The 16,682-nt window shown below is 45.1% G+C and overlaps 1 protein-coding gene across 1 annotated transcript in view; it reads left to right on the top strand.

Annotated features, from left to right (window-relative positions):
* The first annotated feature begins 11,018 nt into the window (after positions 1 to 11,018).
* CNKSR3 (CNKSR family member 3) overlaps positions 11,019 to 16,682 on the top strand; it is a 103,178-nt gene continuing 97,514 nt past the window's right edge. Inside the window, exon 1 of the mRNA XM_055432845.2 lies at positions 11,019 to 11,671. Within this exon, the coding sequence (XP_055288820.1) occupies positions 11,620 to 11,671 (52 nt within the window). The 5' untranslated portion in view covers positions 11,019 to 11,619. The remainder of the gene's footprint in view (positions 11,672 to 16,682) is intronic.

Genomic DNA, 16,682 nt, shown 5'->3' with positions numbered 1-16,682 from the left:
CAAGAATACTGGAGTGCGTGGCCATGCCCTCTTGCAAGGGGTCTTCCCGATCCAGGAATCGAAACTGCATCTCTGACCTCTCCTGCATTGGCAGGCGGGTTCCTTACCACTTTTGTCACCTGGGAAGCCCCGAGAGCAAAGTGAAGAACAATAATTAGCGGGGGGAGGGGGGTGCTCCCTGGGTGGTCCAGTAGTTAAGAATCTGCCTTGCAATGCAGGGGACACCAGCTGGAATCCTGGTCAGGGAACTGAGATCCCACATGCTGTGCAGCAACCAAGCCTGTGTGCCTCAACTGCTGAGCTTGAGCTCTAGAGCCCACGAGCCACAACTACTGAAGCTTGTGTGCCTAGAGCCCGTGCTCCACAGCAAGAGAAGCCACCGCAGCTAGAGAAAACCCCTGCAGAGTAACCAAGACTTGGCACAGGCTCCCCCCCCAAAAAAAAAGAACCCCGACCCCTCACTCAGGTTAGATAGTTCCTTGAGGGGCAAAAAGAAAAAAAAAAAAAACAAGTGCTGAATAAAGCCATAGTTGGATCCAGGGGTTCTTTTGAATTAGATGAAGCAATCCTCAGATGTAGTGCTTATGTTTGTTTTTAAATAACGTTATCCAGTGTTGCAATGGTTAAATTCATGATGACCCAGAGCTGGGAGAGACTTTGTAGAGGGTTTGATTCTGACCCCAGAGAGATGGAATGATTTCGTGAATCATTACTTGGTGAAGGGATGTGGTCAGAGCTAGTTCTAGAAACTTCCAGTACGTTACTATTTTTCTGAAGAAACCAAACCACTGATTTTTGGAGTTTTACATTTTATAAAACAGTAATTTAATTAGCAGTTATTGTGTGGATATGTTTTCATCTGAGAGGGAGAAAGAAAAAGAAACAAGAGCCATAGAATTAAATAGAATAGGAGTTGTAAAAAAAAATTCTATTGAAATCATAATTCAAACAGTGTTTGCCTGTGGGACCTCCTGGGCTGGGAAGAAGATAGAGTGAACAGGCAGAAAGTAAGTTAGTGGTTTGGGTCCTAAATGAAACTGGGGTACCTCCCTTCACAACAGGTGACATTTATTTCATGGGGAGCCCGACCCCCAAGGTGAGGCCAGAGTGGGCATCTGATAGTAGTAAGTACTTTTTGGTGCATTTAATATTTATTTTATTTTGATACTGGCACAAGTGAGGCCCTAGGTTGAACAAGAAAAGCATGATTTGTATCATTATATTATTGATAGCTTCTCACAAACTTCATCCTGACAAATGGCATATCTCCAGTCAGTCAGTTCAGTTGCTCAGTCATGTCTGACTCTGTGACCCCATGGACTGCAGCACTCCAGGCTTCCCTGTCCATCACCAGTTCCCAAAGCTTACTCAAACTCATGTCCATTGAGTCAGTGATGCCATCCAACCATCTCCTCCGCTGTCATACCCTTCTCCTCCCTCCTTCAATCTTTCCCAGAATCAGGGTCTTTTCTAGTGAGTCAGTTCTTCGCATCAGGTTGCCAAAGTACTGGAGTTTCAGCTTCAGCATCAGTCCTTCCAATGAATATTCAGGACTGATTTCCTTTAGGATGGACTGGTTGGATCTCCTAGCAATCCAAGGGACTCTCAAGAGTCTTCTCCAACACCACAGAAAAGCATCAATTCTTCGGCACTCAGCTTTCTTTATAGTCCAACTCTCACATCCATACATGACTACTGGAAAAACCATAGCCTTGACTAGATGGACCTTTGTTGGCAAAGTAATGTCTTTGCTTTTTAATATGCTGTCTAGGTTGGTCATAGCTTTTCTTCCAAGGAACAAGCGTCTTTAAATTTCATGGCTGCCGTCACCATGTGCAGTGATTTTGGAGCCCCAAAGATAAAGTCTCTCACTGTTTCCATTGTTTCCCCTTCTATTTGCCATGAAGTGATGCGACTGGATGCCGTGATCATAGTTTTCTGAATGTTGAGTTTTAAGCCAACTTTTTTACTCTCCTCTTTCACTTTCATGTCTCCACTCCAAGTTAAAATCTATAAGCAATGTACAGAATACTGAATCTCCTCCGTTTCTTCCCTTATCACTATTCCGTATCTTATTTTGAAACTCAGTGTCAGCAAGTCAGTTTACACAATCACAATGAGTCCTCCAGATTTATAGAAGCCAGGAAGCAGGGTGTCAGGTTCCTCATGACGAACTGCCCTCCCTCTCATCTGCCCAACTAATCGATATTGCAGCCTTCAGTTCAGTTCAGTTCAGTCGCTCAGTCATGTCCGACTCTCCGCGACCCCATGAATCGCAGCACGGCAGGCCTCCCTGTCCATCACCAACTCCCGGAGTTCACTCAAACTCATATCCATCGAGTTGGTGATGCCATCCAGCCATCTTATCCTCTGTCGTCCCCTTTTCCTCCTGCCCCCAGTCCCTCCCAGCATCAGAGTCTTTTCCAGCAAGTCAACTCTTCGCATGAGGTGGCCAAAGTATTGGAGTTTCGGAAAGAGAATTTTGATGATTTAAACAAAATAAAAAAATTTTGTCTGCGCTGGGCCTTTTTTTTTCCCAAGCCAAACTGTATCTAGCTCTGTTAAAGATACTTTTCATAAACAATCATGGTATTTCATGCAGGACATGGGCAATCTTTAACAGTATACAACTTTCATACTCCCTTTTTCAATGGACCACCAAAATCAGAAGGCCACTATAAAACCCAGGGAAGTCTTCATGCGATGCTCTGAGCAGGGAAAGTTTAGAGTGAGGGCTGACAGTTCACGTTTCGCATGCTGTTTAACAGCTTTTCACAAGCTGACCCTGCCTTTCAGGAAACGGGAATGAAAATGGGGGAGGTATCGATCTGAGAGCCACAGTCTGTTAAAGGAACCGCTGCTCTGTCGAGGAATGCCATCTCAGTGCTGACACTGGAAAGTCCAAATTGCCTGACAAACGGGCAACCAATTCTGGGGGGGTCAGGTTCCGACAAGTCTCTGGGGTTAGGGGAGTCCAGTCTATGCTGAAGTAGAGAGGGAGAAGAGGATGTAAAAGCTAACTTTAGCTTTTCGTGCCGAGGTGGCTAATGTGTGTCAACATCAGGGAATCCCTCCTTCCTGGGAATCAAGAAGAAGTCTCTCAAAGCTAGACAGGAAAGATGTTTCTCCCGCCGTGTCAACCCGGCTTTGGAGATGCTCCGTGAGTGACATGTATCCTTCCCCCCCAACACCCCCAAAACAACAATGAAGTGTTCTTTGTGCTAACAACAGAGCTGAAGAAAATTCTGCATTTTTATACAACTTCATAAAAAATAGTATTTCCAGCTGTACAGTCACCAGAAGTACACAGTTAACAAAAATGCACGCACTTCGCTTGGCACCTCCAGCACCTTCGGTCTTCTGGGCCTGGTCTGTTTTGTTAACTCCATCTTCTGCAGGGTTATTCTCATCCCTGCCAGTGTCAGCTTTCCTCTCTTTCCCTTTGGGTCCCGTCTCTCCCTCCTTTTCAGGGGCCTTTGCAGGCTTGGGTTCTGGCTTTGGAGGAACAGGTTTAGCAGATAACCTTGCAGATCTTCTCTGCGGTCTGTCTTTCACCTTGGCTTTAATTTCCTGTAGCATTGCTTTCAGCCTTTCTCTTGGGCACGGTGGTGATGGTGGCGGGACGTAGGTGCTGCACCTGGGCACACAGGGGCACGCGGGCATTGGTCGGTCCAGGGGTCCCTCTCACCTCTTTATTTGTGCTGGATCTTCAGTGTGGCGTGGAAGCTTCTCTGTCGTGGTGCATGGGTTTAGTTGCCCCACAACAAGTGGGATCTTAGTTCCCAGACCAGGGATCAAACCTGGGTTCCCCGCATGGGAATGTGGAATCTTCACCACCGGGCCACCAGGGAAGTCCGAGAAAAGAGAATTTAGAAGCTAGAAGGATTCCCAAAATTCCCTTAGACCTAAATCTTCAATGTATAAGCCCAAAGAAGCTGGCTTGCTCAAGGTTACAGGGTGGCTTATAGACTGCTTCAGGACTGGGGTGATCAAGTCAGTTAGGATCTCAAAGAATTTCCCTTCAAGATATGGATTCTCTAAGAATAAGACCTTCCTGGGCCAGAACCTTAGTAGATAGGAGGTTATTTTATCCACAGGACATGGGCACACGGTGGGAGGAGGTGGCCTTGGAAGCAGAGGCGATGCAGATGGCAAACCCGGCCTCCTGACCGTGTTGCCTGGGTCCTCGCAGATGAGGCCAGCATCGTATTTCTCCTGTTCTTATCTCTTGCTCCACCTGGCTGGTGTCCACAGGGGACATTGTTTGGAGCAGGACAGAGGTGAGTCCTCTCTGGTGTTATGCGGGTCCTTCCTTTGTTTCTTTCCTGCCAGCACCAAGGATTTCCTAGGACCCAGGCATCACAAGCTCGACCAGCAAAGGGCTTTCTGTTGGCCCTTAAACTGAGGTTTCTTTAGCTTCTGAAATCAGTCCCCACCCCCACCCCACAGCTCTTTCACTGGGACTAAACCCAGGAGAAGGGAAAGACCATGAAAAATGAACAAATACAACCCCATTCCTTTGTAACTCAAAGCAAAACTTATATGGAACTCAAATGGAAAAAGAGATTTGATCTGGGAGGTTCTTTATTTTTTCCCCCAGAGTGGCATGCATACCGTAAAATGATTACTGTAAAACAATTACTGTTGCTAGCATCTGTGAGCTGGTTGTGGGTTTAACAACCATTTTGCTGACTTTTTGGCAGCAAGTGTGAGTTTTCCCGTTCAATTAGACCTTTGGGAGTGCTCTTAAAATCCTATGGAATCATCTGATTCCCTCCAGGAAAACACTGATTGGTATTAATTTTCATCCTTTCCTTTTTGATGCTGAAGCAGACTGAAACACTTCCTGCTTTTCTAATATGTTTCTTTTCTTTCTACTTTTCCTTCATCCCCAATGACTACAGTATTTCCAAATACAAGGCCTGGTTGTGGAAAATTAAGGAATAGGGTCCTGTTACAGGCTCAGATGTACAGATCCTCAAAAAGGATCCCAAATGGAAGGCATAAATGTGCCTTTAGTGAAAATCTGGGTGTGCTGAATAGCAGAGGTTGAAGAATTTAAATATTCTGATAGGTTACAACTAGAAGAAGTTTTCTTCTTTGGTGTCCAATTGTAGCTCTTTCAGTAATGAAAGAGCAAGTTTCTTTAATGAACTCAAAGTTAATTATAGTCTGAACACTTGGATTTATATTTCTATTTGATGTAAAATGACATTATAAAATATCTCTGTTTTGCCAAAGTCAAAGTAGGAAAACATAAAATAGTAAGTAAACAATTACTTTTATGTCCTTCCTGTTAACACTTTAGAGATTTTTGTGAAATTGTGGCGCAGTGTGTTTATGATTCTCAAATCTGTGTTTTATTTCTAATGTTAAAAGTTTACTTGGTTTGCTATGGAGAACAATATGGAGGGTCCCTGAAAAACTAAAATAGAGTTACCAGTGGGATCCAGCAATCCCATTCCTGGGCATATATCCAGAAAAGACAAAAACATTAATAGGAAAGATATATGAACCCAAGTGTTCTTAGCAGCAGTATCTATGAGAGCCAAGACACAGAAGCCACATAAATGTCCATTGACAGATGAATAGACAAAGAAGATGTGGTATATACGTATAATAAATATTGCACAGCTGTAAAAAAGAATGAAATAATGCCATTTACAGCAAGATGGACAAACCTAGAGATTATCATACTAAGTGAAATAAATCAGACAGAGAAAGAAACATACCACATGATATCACTAACATGTGGAATCTAAAAGAATAACAGAAATTAACTTATTTACAAAAGAGAAGAGACTCAGAGACATGGTAAACAAACCATGGTTATCCAAAGGGAAGGAGGGGTGGAGAGAGGCATAAATTAGGAATAGATTAATAGAGACTCATACTATACACGAGTCTACTACACATATGTAGTATATAGTATACACATTGTACATAGTATACACACCGCTGCTATACACGTGTCTACTACACATATGTAGTATATAGTATACACATTGTACATAGTATACACACTGCTGCTATACACGAGTCTACTACACATATGTAGTATATAGTATACACATTGTACATAGTATACACACTGCTACTATATATGAAACAATAAGGACCAACTGTATAGCACAGGGGATTATATGCAATATCTTATAATAAGCTAAAATGGAAAAGAATCTGAAAAAGAATATACAGATACATATATATGTGCACACAATTGAATCACTTTGCTGTATACCTGAAACATTGTAAATCAACTATACCTCAATTTAAAAAATATAAAGAAATGGCTTTTACTTGGTTCGTTTAATTATAGTTTTATTTTTAAGTTTTATTATGACAAACAAAAGTATTTTTTCACCCTAAGCTTTTGTCTGTTATCATCGAGATGGAACTTATGTTTGAAACAGAAATCATTGGATCTGAAACTCTTGACATTGTATTTTCATGTTCAGAGATGATGAGTCTCACAAAGTTAAGTGGAAACTGTAAGAGCAACTAGTACAAATGGCATTTGGTTCCTTTCTCGACTTTTGGCAGCTTGAGAGCTGGAAGGAAAAGTTGCATAAATTTCATGGGGGAATGTGTAGGATTGAGTGTTTCTTCTTGGTTTATAGAAAGCTCCCCTTAATGGCTAATTTAATAGTTGCACATAAAGAACTTTTTTTCTGAGTATGGCCTCATCTAACAGTTCTTTCAAAATACAGCTCTAAGTCCTGGAAAAGAGGATTTAACAGTGTCAACACTTCTCTTTTGTGCTAGAAAAGTGTCACCAATTTCTGCAATTCTGATTTCAAAAGATGAGGTTTCTGAACATTTATCTAATCAAAATTGATCTGAGTTACAGATTCAGTTCAGTTCAGTTCAGTTCAGTCGCTCAGTCGTGTCCGACTCTCCGCGACCCCATGAATCACAGCACGCCAGGCCTCCCTGTCCATCACCAACTCCCGGAGTTCAATAGGGCTCAGTAAAAGAAAGCCAAATACCAACTTTCCTACTGTAGGAGAAGTTAATGTAACTGATCAGAAGAATATGGATAAGTAGGGCAACCCTTGTGAGAATTAAAAAGACAAAACAAAAAAAGTTGGAGGACTTTCCTACTTGAAATACCTGATACGAAACTCAGCATATTTAGGAGGGTAACTGCATGACTGTGGTGCGAAGTTCAGACCAAATGGAATTGACTGACAGACAAGATCATCAGCAGCTTGGATAATTTACTTAACCAATGACTTTGCAGTGAGGTCATGCCACAGATAAGCATGCTTAATGCAAACCAAGTAGAATACTTCCCAGGCAGTCTTTTGAAGAATGGTTTGGGATCTCTCAAGATGAAAGATAGCATAAGAGATATGCATGAGACAATTATATGTGCAGAGAATATTAAGTAATTTTGAATGTTCTGAAAAGAATAAAAAAACTTAATGTGATAGGAAAAAATGATAATCAAAAGAAGGATCATAAATTGTGAGATAAAGGAGACTGGAGAAGCTCACTTTATTACTTTTTTTCTCTCATTCTGGAAAGCATCGCTTTGGATTGGGGGAGGGGCCTGGGTCTTTACAGATTAATTTGCTTACAGGTTTGCTTATTTTGCTTCTCTCATGTTTATCAACTACATTATGGTAATAACTACAAATTGTTTCATCTCTAGTTCTCAAAAAATTAATAAAGTATGGACTGGCTCAAAAATGTTCATATCGTATTGATCCTTAGAACTCTTTGGGTCAAGTAGGGTACTTTCCTCTGATTAAAGATTAGAGAAGAAACTCCCCCCTCTGAAAATCACATGATATCTTTATTCTACAAAGGCTGTGAAGAACTGACTCATTGGAAAAGACCCTGATGCTGGGAAAGATTGAAGGTAGAAGGAGAAGGGGACAACAGAGGATGAGATGGTTGGATGGCATCACAGACTCAGTGTACATGAGTTTGAGTAAGGTCCGGGAGTTGGTGATGGACAGGGAAGCCTGGCATGCTGCAATCTATGGGGTCGCAAAGAGTTGGACACGACTGAGCCACTGAACTGAACTGATAAAGGCTACTTGGCATTTATTTCTGTGCCTAGTTTTGTGCTTTGCTAATACAGAGTAAATATCTCATTGACTGAATAAATGACCTATGTGTGTAAGGAGACCCCAAGGCAGAAAAATAAAGGTGCTGAAAAGAGAAATCTAGGAAGCCTGGGCTCTAGTATCAGTTCTACAAATTCAATTAAAAAAAAGATTTATTTAGCTCTTTGTTCTGTGTCAGGGATTGTGGTAAACATCAAGCTGCCAGTGAGAAATTCTACTTCTTAAGAATCTATCCTGGCTGCTGTTTGGTAATGTGCATGCAAGTTCCATGTAATAGAATGGTGAAGATTATAGCAAGCAAAGAAGAAAAATTGGCACATTTATAAATGATTGTTTTGTATTCACTCTAATTTCCAAGATTCTGCTTTTATTATCTGCCATTAGTGAGTGGACATCTTCAAGTCTGAATTTCAGATAGGAAGGCAGGCCTCCCTCAAACTTTCACATGCTAACAACTGTAATTAAGGTAGAAGGCCTTATTTAAATAGTAATTAGCCTTCAGGACTTGAAGTGTAAACAGAACGCTAATTCATTTAGGTAGTTAATTGGTCTTCCGTGTTAGAGATCTTCACATGGCCTTCCTTTTCAGCGATGATGTATTTATCATCAACACACAGATAATGTGTTGACTCAGTGGGATGAAATTTTGCAAACTCTTGTTTGACTCTCAGAAGTTTAGCTTTTAACTCTCTGGTAGTGACGAATGCAAATGAGTTTGAAAACACTGTGAAAACATCAAGTAGAACGCAATGGTAAAATCTTTTGACGTTTTCTTCATAATTACAGGGACCATATGGCTCAGTTAATTCATGTTATTCCATCTTAAGTACTGATAAATCCCCTTTCAGATTCTGGAATATCTTGGCTTGGAGATAAATTGTGTGGTCATGCTAATCATGACTAAAAGAAGTCACAAAATTCAGTGATTACTGTAAATAAAACTGTGGATAAGATTGGTTAAATTTTCTATTGAACTCAGTTACAAACGTTGAAAGCCTCCCTATCTGTTGCCATAAAGAAAAGATGGTTAACAATTGATGTTATTAATTTTAAAAAGTCATTTTTTTTGAAAGACAACTACTCCATCTGGAATTTTGTCATTGCCTTTACCAAGTTTCCTGGTCTACCAGTAACTCTTGCTCAAACAACAAAAATCACTATATTTGATAACTGCATATCTGTGTTGTTATGGCTTCTCTGTCCTATAGGTAAGTTGCATGGAAGGTGGGCCTGATGTTTCACTTTTCCAAATATGTTTTTTCTTCTTGGGCACGCCAGGTCATCATACCATACAACAGAAGCATAGGCCTTCTGTTAGCTATCCTTCCAACATGTGCATTCAAGCAGACCTGTATAAATAGTGCATATCATCAATTCAACAGATAGTTCATGAATTCGGTGGCTGGTTGGCACTCAGGAGGCATCCACAGATACATATTAAGTGAATGGATAAACACCAGCCACACCTTTGACTCCTGCTAGGTGCTGCCAGCCAAGTGGTAGGAAGAGGGAGAGGAGAAAAGCTCTACATCAGGTAAGTTCTGCCCCCCCACCCCAGGAGTTACCAGTCTCCAAGGGGAAGATGTAAATGAATAATGCAATTGAAGGTAAGAATCACTAAGTGCCAAAGAATCTCTGTGAGTGGGAGGTGGAGAACACAGGGGCTGGGGTGGGGTGGGGGGCGGTGCAGTGGGACTTGAGGGAGGAGAGGTAGATATTCGAATTTAGGATTTCCTCCCTATTCCGGGTTAACTCTGGCCTCAGACGGAGTCCGTGAAAGTGAAAGGGCGCTCTGTCAGCCCCTGACACTGTGCACAGGCCTTTTTTTTTTTTTTTTTTAAAGAGCTGGCTAAGAACTTTCCCTTCACGATTGATGACTAATTCAAATGTGCATTAGCTCTCTCCGCAAATATGAGTATTACAATACAGCAATACAGAACGCTAAACGCAACCAGTTTTTATGATTCATTTTAGTTTCGAAGTTGAGATATTGCAACAGCGTTGAAAGAGGAGTGAGTTACAGACACAGACTTGTGGTTGCCCAGGTGTGAGGAGGTGGAAGAGGAATAGATTGGGCGCTTGGGATCAGCAGATGCAAACTATTATACGCAGAATGGGTAAGCAAGAGCCTACCGTCCGTATAGCACAGGGAACTATGTTCAACGTCCTGGGATTAACTACAGTGGAAAAGAATATGAAAAAGAATGTACATACATGTACAACTGAATCACTTTGCTGTACAGTAGAAACTGCTTGCATGTGTGTGCTCAGTAATGTCCGACTTTTTGCAACCCCATGGGCTGTACCCAGCGAAGCTCCTCTGTCCATTATTTTTCAGGCAAGAATACTGGAGTGGGTTGCCATTTACTCCTCCAGAGAATCTTCCCCACCCAGGAATCGAACCAGAGTGTCCTGTGTCTCCTGTATTGACAGGCACGTTCTTTACCATGGCACCACACAACAGAAATTAATACATGGTAGATCAACCATACTTCAATAAATTTATAGAAGAGCAGTGAGTTAAACTGCCATCCAAGATATAAATAAAATAATTTTCCCTAAAGAAATGTAAAAGGAGGAGGTCTGGATCGCTGAGCAATATTGACGCAGAACACCTAAACTCGGAGATCTGAACTTTAGTTTTTGACTTTATTATTTTTCATTGTACTGCTGCTCACAGCCAGACAAACTGAACTGGTACTAAATAGGACCCTGGCCTCCCCCAAGTCCAACGGGCTCTCCAGGATGCACGCGCGTCTACAGTGCGCCCCCTGAAAAGGAAAGTCACCGGGGACCACTCCGGGTGAGCGAACGCAGGTTTCCAGGGCGAAAGTAACCGGAGTCGCCGACCCGGGCGGCCCCGCCCCTCCGGCGCGGTTCGCCGGGTGTCCGGCCCCGCCCCCTCTGTTATTCGGCGCTCGCCGCCGGGAGCTGGAACTTTGTAACCCGAGCGCGCGGTCTCTGCGCTCCTCCCCGCCCCGGTGCGGCCCTCCCGGGAGGCGCAGGAGGAGGGACCTGCGGGCGGGAAGGCTCCGGACGCCGGCGCACGAGGATCGGGGACCCCGGAGAGCTCAGCCGCCTAGAGGAGGAGCTGGCCCGGGAGCCGAGCGCGCGGCCCGGGAACCGGAGGCAGCGGTGCGAGCCCGGGGGGCGCAGAGCGGGCGGCGGAAAGGTCCCGCGCTCGGAGCCGAGGCCGGGGGAATCTGGACTCCCTGCCCCGCGTTCCCGCAGCGGCCGTCGCCTAGGAGCGGCAGCTGTGTCTGGGGTCCCGGCCGCGGGGGACGAGGAGGAGGAGCTGCAGCTGGACCGGGGCAGCCGGAGGAGGAGCCGCGCCGCTGTCCGGTGCGCCGGGGAGCGGGCCGCGCCGCCCGGGCCGCGCCGCGCTGGGATGCCCAGCTGACGGCGGCGGCCATGCAGCCTTGACAGGGCGCTCGGGCGCGGGGACCGGCCGCGGGGCGCGCCCTCCCGGGAGGGGACAGCGCGAGCGGACAGCAGGACTTCACCGCCGACTCCAGCCCCGCTGGGTGCCCGGCCCTCCACCATGGAACCCGTGACCAAGTGGAGCCCCAAACAAGTGGTGGACTGGACTAGAGGTGAGCGAGCCTGGGGGTCCCCCGGCGTCTCCAGCCCGGGGGATCGGTACGGCGGGAAGCAGGGATCGGGTCGGGGGTGGCGCTCAGCCCCTTCTGCCGGCGAGAAGCTTTTGAGAGCGCAGCGCGGTGAGCCTGCAAACTTCTCTGCGCCTGTCGCTCTGGTGCCCGCTTTCGGGGGTGCGGGTTGTAGCCAGCCGAGGGCAGCCTCATCTTTAAACCCGGGGGGTACGGGCGGCCTTTGAATGGAGGGTGAGGGTTGGGGGCGCGGATGTCGGGCCGGGGCGCCGGTCCTGCCCTGTCGGGGTGCGGTGCCCGGCGGCCCGGCCGCCCACCCGGGAGCGCAGAAGCACAAGGCGCCTTTGTGTGGGCGACTCCCCTCGGACCTCGTAAAAACGCCGCCTGCCCAGAGCAGTTCGCAGCGTGATGAGGCGGTTGGACAGGTACAGGGAGACTCCCGCGACCCGGCGAGCCTCTGTTTTTGTTGGAGGAGACAAGGCAGCACCAGAGCCAACACTGAGGCATTCGCGCCGGCGAGAAGCCTGGAGCCAGACTCCCCGGGACTCGGTGACTTTTGCTCCGGGAAGGCGCCAGTACCCCCCGCTGGCGCCGCAGTCTTAGGCCACATTTAAACCCTGGGAAGAAGTCTGTTTGGAACCATTATCCCGAGTTACGCCGTCTTTGGGGACGAGGACAGGCCCAGAGTTGGAGAGGCCGCGAGTGCTGGACCAAGGCTGGGGACTTGGACTCTGAGCTGTCACTCTTACTGTTAAGTGCCTCCCACGATTTCGAACAAAAGTGATAGAGTTCCTCAAGCCTCTATGAACCCTTTCAAGAGAATGGGTCCGCCAAGAGCAACCCGTGTTTTCGTGGGTTCAACACCCCCCACCAGCTCAGCCTCTCTCTGTGTCAAGTTACTGTTTTGTTTTCTTTCTTCTGTCTGCTCTTTCAGGCGAGGAACGGTGTCCTTTCTCAGTAATAATAACTAGAATTGTGTAGCGCTTTACAGCTGGCTAAGAGCTGTCTCTCTTATTGCCCTTGGTCATCCGTAAGCCCGAGAGGTAGGTAACGCGGGTAAGATCAGGTCATCTTTCTGTCTCACCCATGGCTGCAGCATCTCCAACACCGGTCATCCGCATCTCATTTCTGCCGCCTGCCAAGTACACACAGATCACGTGCAGTGGGGTGTCCCAGACGTGTGGGAGATGCGGGATGTCAGTGGGGGGCATGTCTGACCATTCATTCTGGGAGAAGGGACAGGATACATTCTGTCCTGAGAAGAGGTTTGTCCAGGGACCAATGTCCGTGCTTGATATAAAACATAAAATCTGTAGAGACCCAGATGCTATTTGAAATGGGATGTGTTCCCCAATCCAAGATACTACTAGGTCCCTTGTCTAGCGACTTGCCTGGTCTGAGTTGGTTGATCTATTTTACTATTGTGTCCATCAGAGAAGCAACCTAGAACATTGATGACATCAGTTTTTGATCTGGAGAGCTGCTCTGTCTAATATGGTAGCCAGTAGTCACTCATGGGCCTTGGGCCCTTGACGTATGGCTGGTCGGAATTGCCCTGTGCTGTAAGTGTGAAATACACACTAGGGTGAAAAACAGCATATAAGCTATCTCATTACTAGTTTTTCTTATACTCATTACATGTTGAAATGATAGTATTTTGACATTGGGGGTAAATGAAGTTTATTACTGAAGTTAATTTCACCTGTGTATTTTTAACTTCTGAAAGGTGGCTCCTGGGAAATGTAAAGTTACACAAGCGGCTGACTCGTGCAGCTCCCATTATATTTCCTTGGACAGTATTGTGCCGGATTGAAAGAAAGGGTTAAACTTACTACTCTTTGGCTTTCCTGAGCAGTTGCCAGCCTACCTGATAATGTACAACCAGAAAAGCAGTAACAGGCACACGGGGCTTTTGGAGTGAGGTCTTCACACCCTCAAGATTTTTGTCTTTTTTTTTTTTTTGGTCCCTCTTGGGATTGGGAGAGAAGTGTAAATTCACAGTCTGTTATGCTTGTTTAAAAGGCAGAGCAGATTAAACTGCTTTTGGGATCCTGCTGCCTTGATGTGACTTAGTTGAGACTGCTTTCACTAAGGGAAAGTTTCCTATTGGCCCGCAAGAGCAGTTATGGGTGGTTCCGTTTTCAGTGTCTTGATGTCTGGAGCACTGGGTGCTGATTAGGGTACATACCTGTGGTGACTACATGGCAACTTTATACAAAATGCTTGTGCCCTTTAGACCCTTAAGTGCAGCCCCATAGAGTGACCCGGATACTTTCTGTGTTAGAATCTAGAAAAGATAAAAAGAGCAAGTGTGTAGCCAACTCTTAGACAACAGGCTACATTTTCCCAAGTTGTGTGACACATTACTTGAATATTTCTCAAGAGTCATGATGTGAAAGTATTGACTTTTTAATGAACTGTTGCCTTATGCAAACTTGTTTGCTTATAGGACTATTTTTAGCTGTCTTTGTTAACCTTTCTACCCAACCCCCATTTTATAAATACATCCTACTGATAAGCAGCTCTTCGTGTAGACTTTACCACTCTTGGCATCGCATGAGTGTGGCAGCGGTGATGGTGAGCACTGGGGAAAGCCTTAAATTTAAAACTTAAGTCCAACCACAATCTCCCGCTTGCTTTCATGCTGATGTTATTAGGCAGATGCATACATTAGGAAAAAGGTTGATGTCTACAGAATGAAGCGTTTCATCTGGTTTTTATTATTGTTACTATTTTTATTTGTTAAAATGGCAAGCCACTCCAGTACTCTTGCCTAGAAAATCCCGTGGATGGAGGAGCCTGGTGGGCTGCAGTCCGTGGGGTTGCTAAGGGTCGGACACGACTGAGTGATTTCACTTTCACTTTTCACTTTCGCACATTGGAGAAGGAAATGGCAACCCACTCCAGTGTTCTTGCCTGGAGAATCCCAGGGACAGGGGAGCCTGGTGGGCTTCCATCTATGGGGTCACACAGAGTCGGACACGACTGAAGTGACTTAGCAGCAGCAGCAGCAGCACTACCACCAGCAGTGTTGCAATATTAGTAGTGAAGTGAAATGAACCGAAAGTGTTAGTCGCTCAGTCGTGTCTGACTCTTTGCACATCCATGGACTGTAGTCCCCCAGGCTCCTCTGTCCATGGAGTTCTCCAGGCAAGAGTACTGGAGTGGGTTACCATTCCCTTCTCCAGGGGATCTTCCCAATCCAGGGATCGAACCTGGGTCTTCCGCATTGCAGGCAGATTCTTTAACATCTGAGCCACCAGGGAAACTGTACCATAATGTCAGCAGATCCTCAGTGAGTGTTAGCGCAGGTCTAAGCATTGTACATGTGTTAGCTCACTTAAATACGTAAGCACCTTTTGAGGCAGGAGCTGTCATTTCCATTTTGCAATTGAGAACACCAAGGCACAGGCAAGTTAAGTACCCTGACCATTGGCACACAGCTGAGAAGTGTTTGACCACAGACGGGTTGGCCTTGTTTCCTTCCATCTTCTCAGGAGGTTCTTCCCAGGGTCACCCGTGGAGGACTGGCAGCATCTTTGCCATACTGAGGAGGGGAATGTCAGAAGCCCCACCATGAGTTCTCTATCATGTGTTCCTGCGGGAGACTCACCTGCTGGGCGTGTCTTATTCTGCCTATTCTGTGTGTATCAGGAAAGTTATTTGTAAGTCATACCAATTCATCGTTTCATGGCACCATGCCTTCCAGATGATTTGGTAAAGGATTTTGCAAAGCAAATGAGCTTTTATAATAACACGTATCAGGCAAGCAAAAGGTCAGCTGTGTGTAACACAAAACCCAGTTTTTGGTGGACTAACCAAATGAGTTTTGGTTTTTCCTTGTAAAAGAAGTCTGGGGATAGGGAATTTAGGACTCATGGGGGCTTTGTGGTGCCATCAGGATCCCAGGCTCTTTATCATCCTGGTTCCAGTTAGCTGGGTCTTCTTCCTTTAGCTTCTAGGGTCACTGAAAAAGGAAGGTCCTTTTCTTTTGGCAGCTGTAGGTCTACCATTTGGCCATGGGTCAAGAACTTTTTGCTTTATTCCAATTTCTTGCCAGTTCTCTCTCCTGGACTCCAGCCATAGAGTGTTCTTAATCATAATAATAGAAAAACATTCCTTGAAGCATTTATTATATATCAGACAGTGGGCCACGTATTTCATTTAGACTTCCTCATTTCATCCTCAGAAGACCCAGAGAGGTGTATGAACTATTATTAGCCCATAGTAAAGACAAGGAAACTAAAGCAGAGAGATGGAGTGTTTGGTCCCATGCTGATAGGCGGTGATGCTCTAAACGCCTTTCTCTGCTCCATTATTGCATCACTTCTGTGGCTTATGCCAGGTATTGGAACTTAGAGAGTAGGGGCTGTGGAATCAGACTCTGGGTTTGTATCTCCTCTGCCTGTATGAGCTTATGTAAGCTCTTATATTACTACTCACTGTTTTTATTGCTTCCTCTCCTCTTTTATCCTATAGCTCCAGGACATAAATTGTTCTCTCTGAGCAACCTTGTCTGTCAAAAGGTTGATTCTTACCATTCAGGGACACCAGTCGGTGTCATGGAGATTTCTCTGCCGAGCATGCAGAGGACCCAGGGTGCGACTTGTAGCTGGTTAAGAAGGTTCTTGTTTCCTGCCCCCTCCCCCACTGGCTTTTTCTAAGTTGATATTATATTAAATTCTCTACATATTATACTCATAACAGTACTGTTGCATCCTATGTGCAAAGTAAATTCTAGGTGTACTAAAGCTTAATTAAGAAGAGTAAACTTAAAAATATTAGAAAAAAGCATATGAAAGACTATTAATTCATCTTAGGCAAATTTCTTTTAAAAATACTAAAATCAGAAATAATAAAAAGTGACAAAACTCACACAGATGTCCAGCAAGTATATGAAAAGATGCTCAACATCACTAATCAGGGGAAGATTCTTAGTTTGCCGTGTGATAATAGGTGCTTCTTGCCAATGTCATGCGCCCTCTTTGGGTAAACA

This window comes from Moschus berezovskii, chromosome 10, assembly GCF_049115385.1.
Source record: "Moschus berezovskii isolate FMDL1 chromosome 10, NW_MosBer_1.0, whole genome shotgun sequence".
Lineage (NCBI taxonomy): Eukaryota > Metazoa > Chordata > Mammalia > Artiodactyla > Moschidae > Moschus > Moschus berezovskii.
Note: the sequence above shows the minus strand (reverse complement) of the source record. Positions and strands in the feature narration are given on the sequence as shown.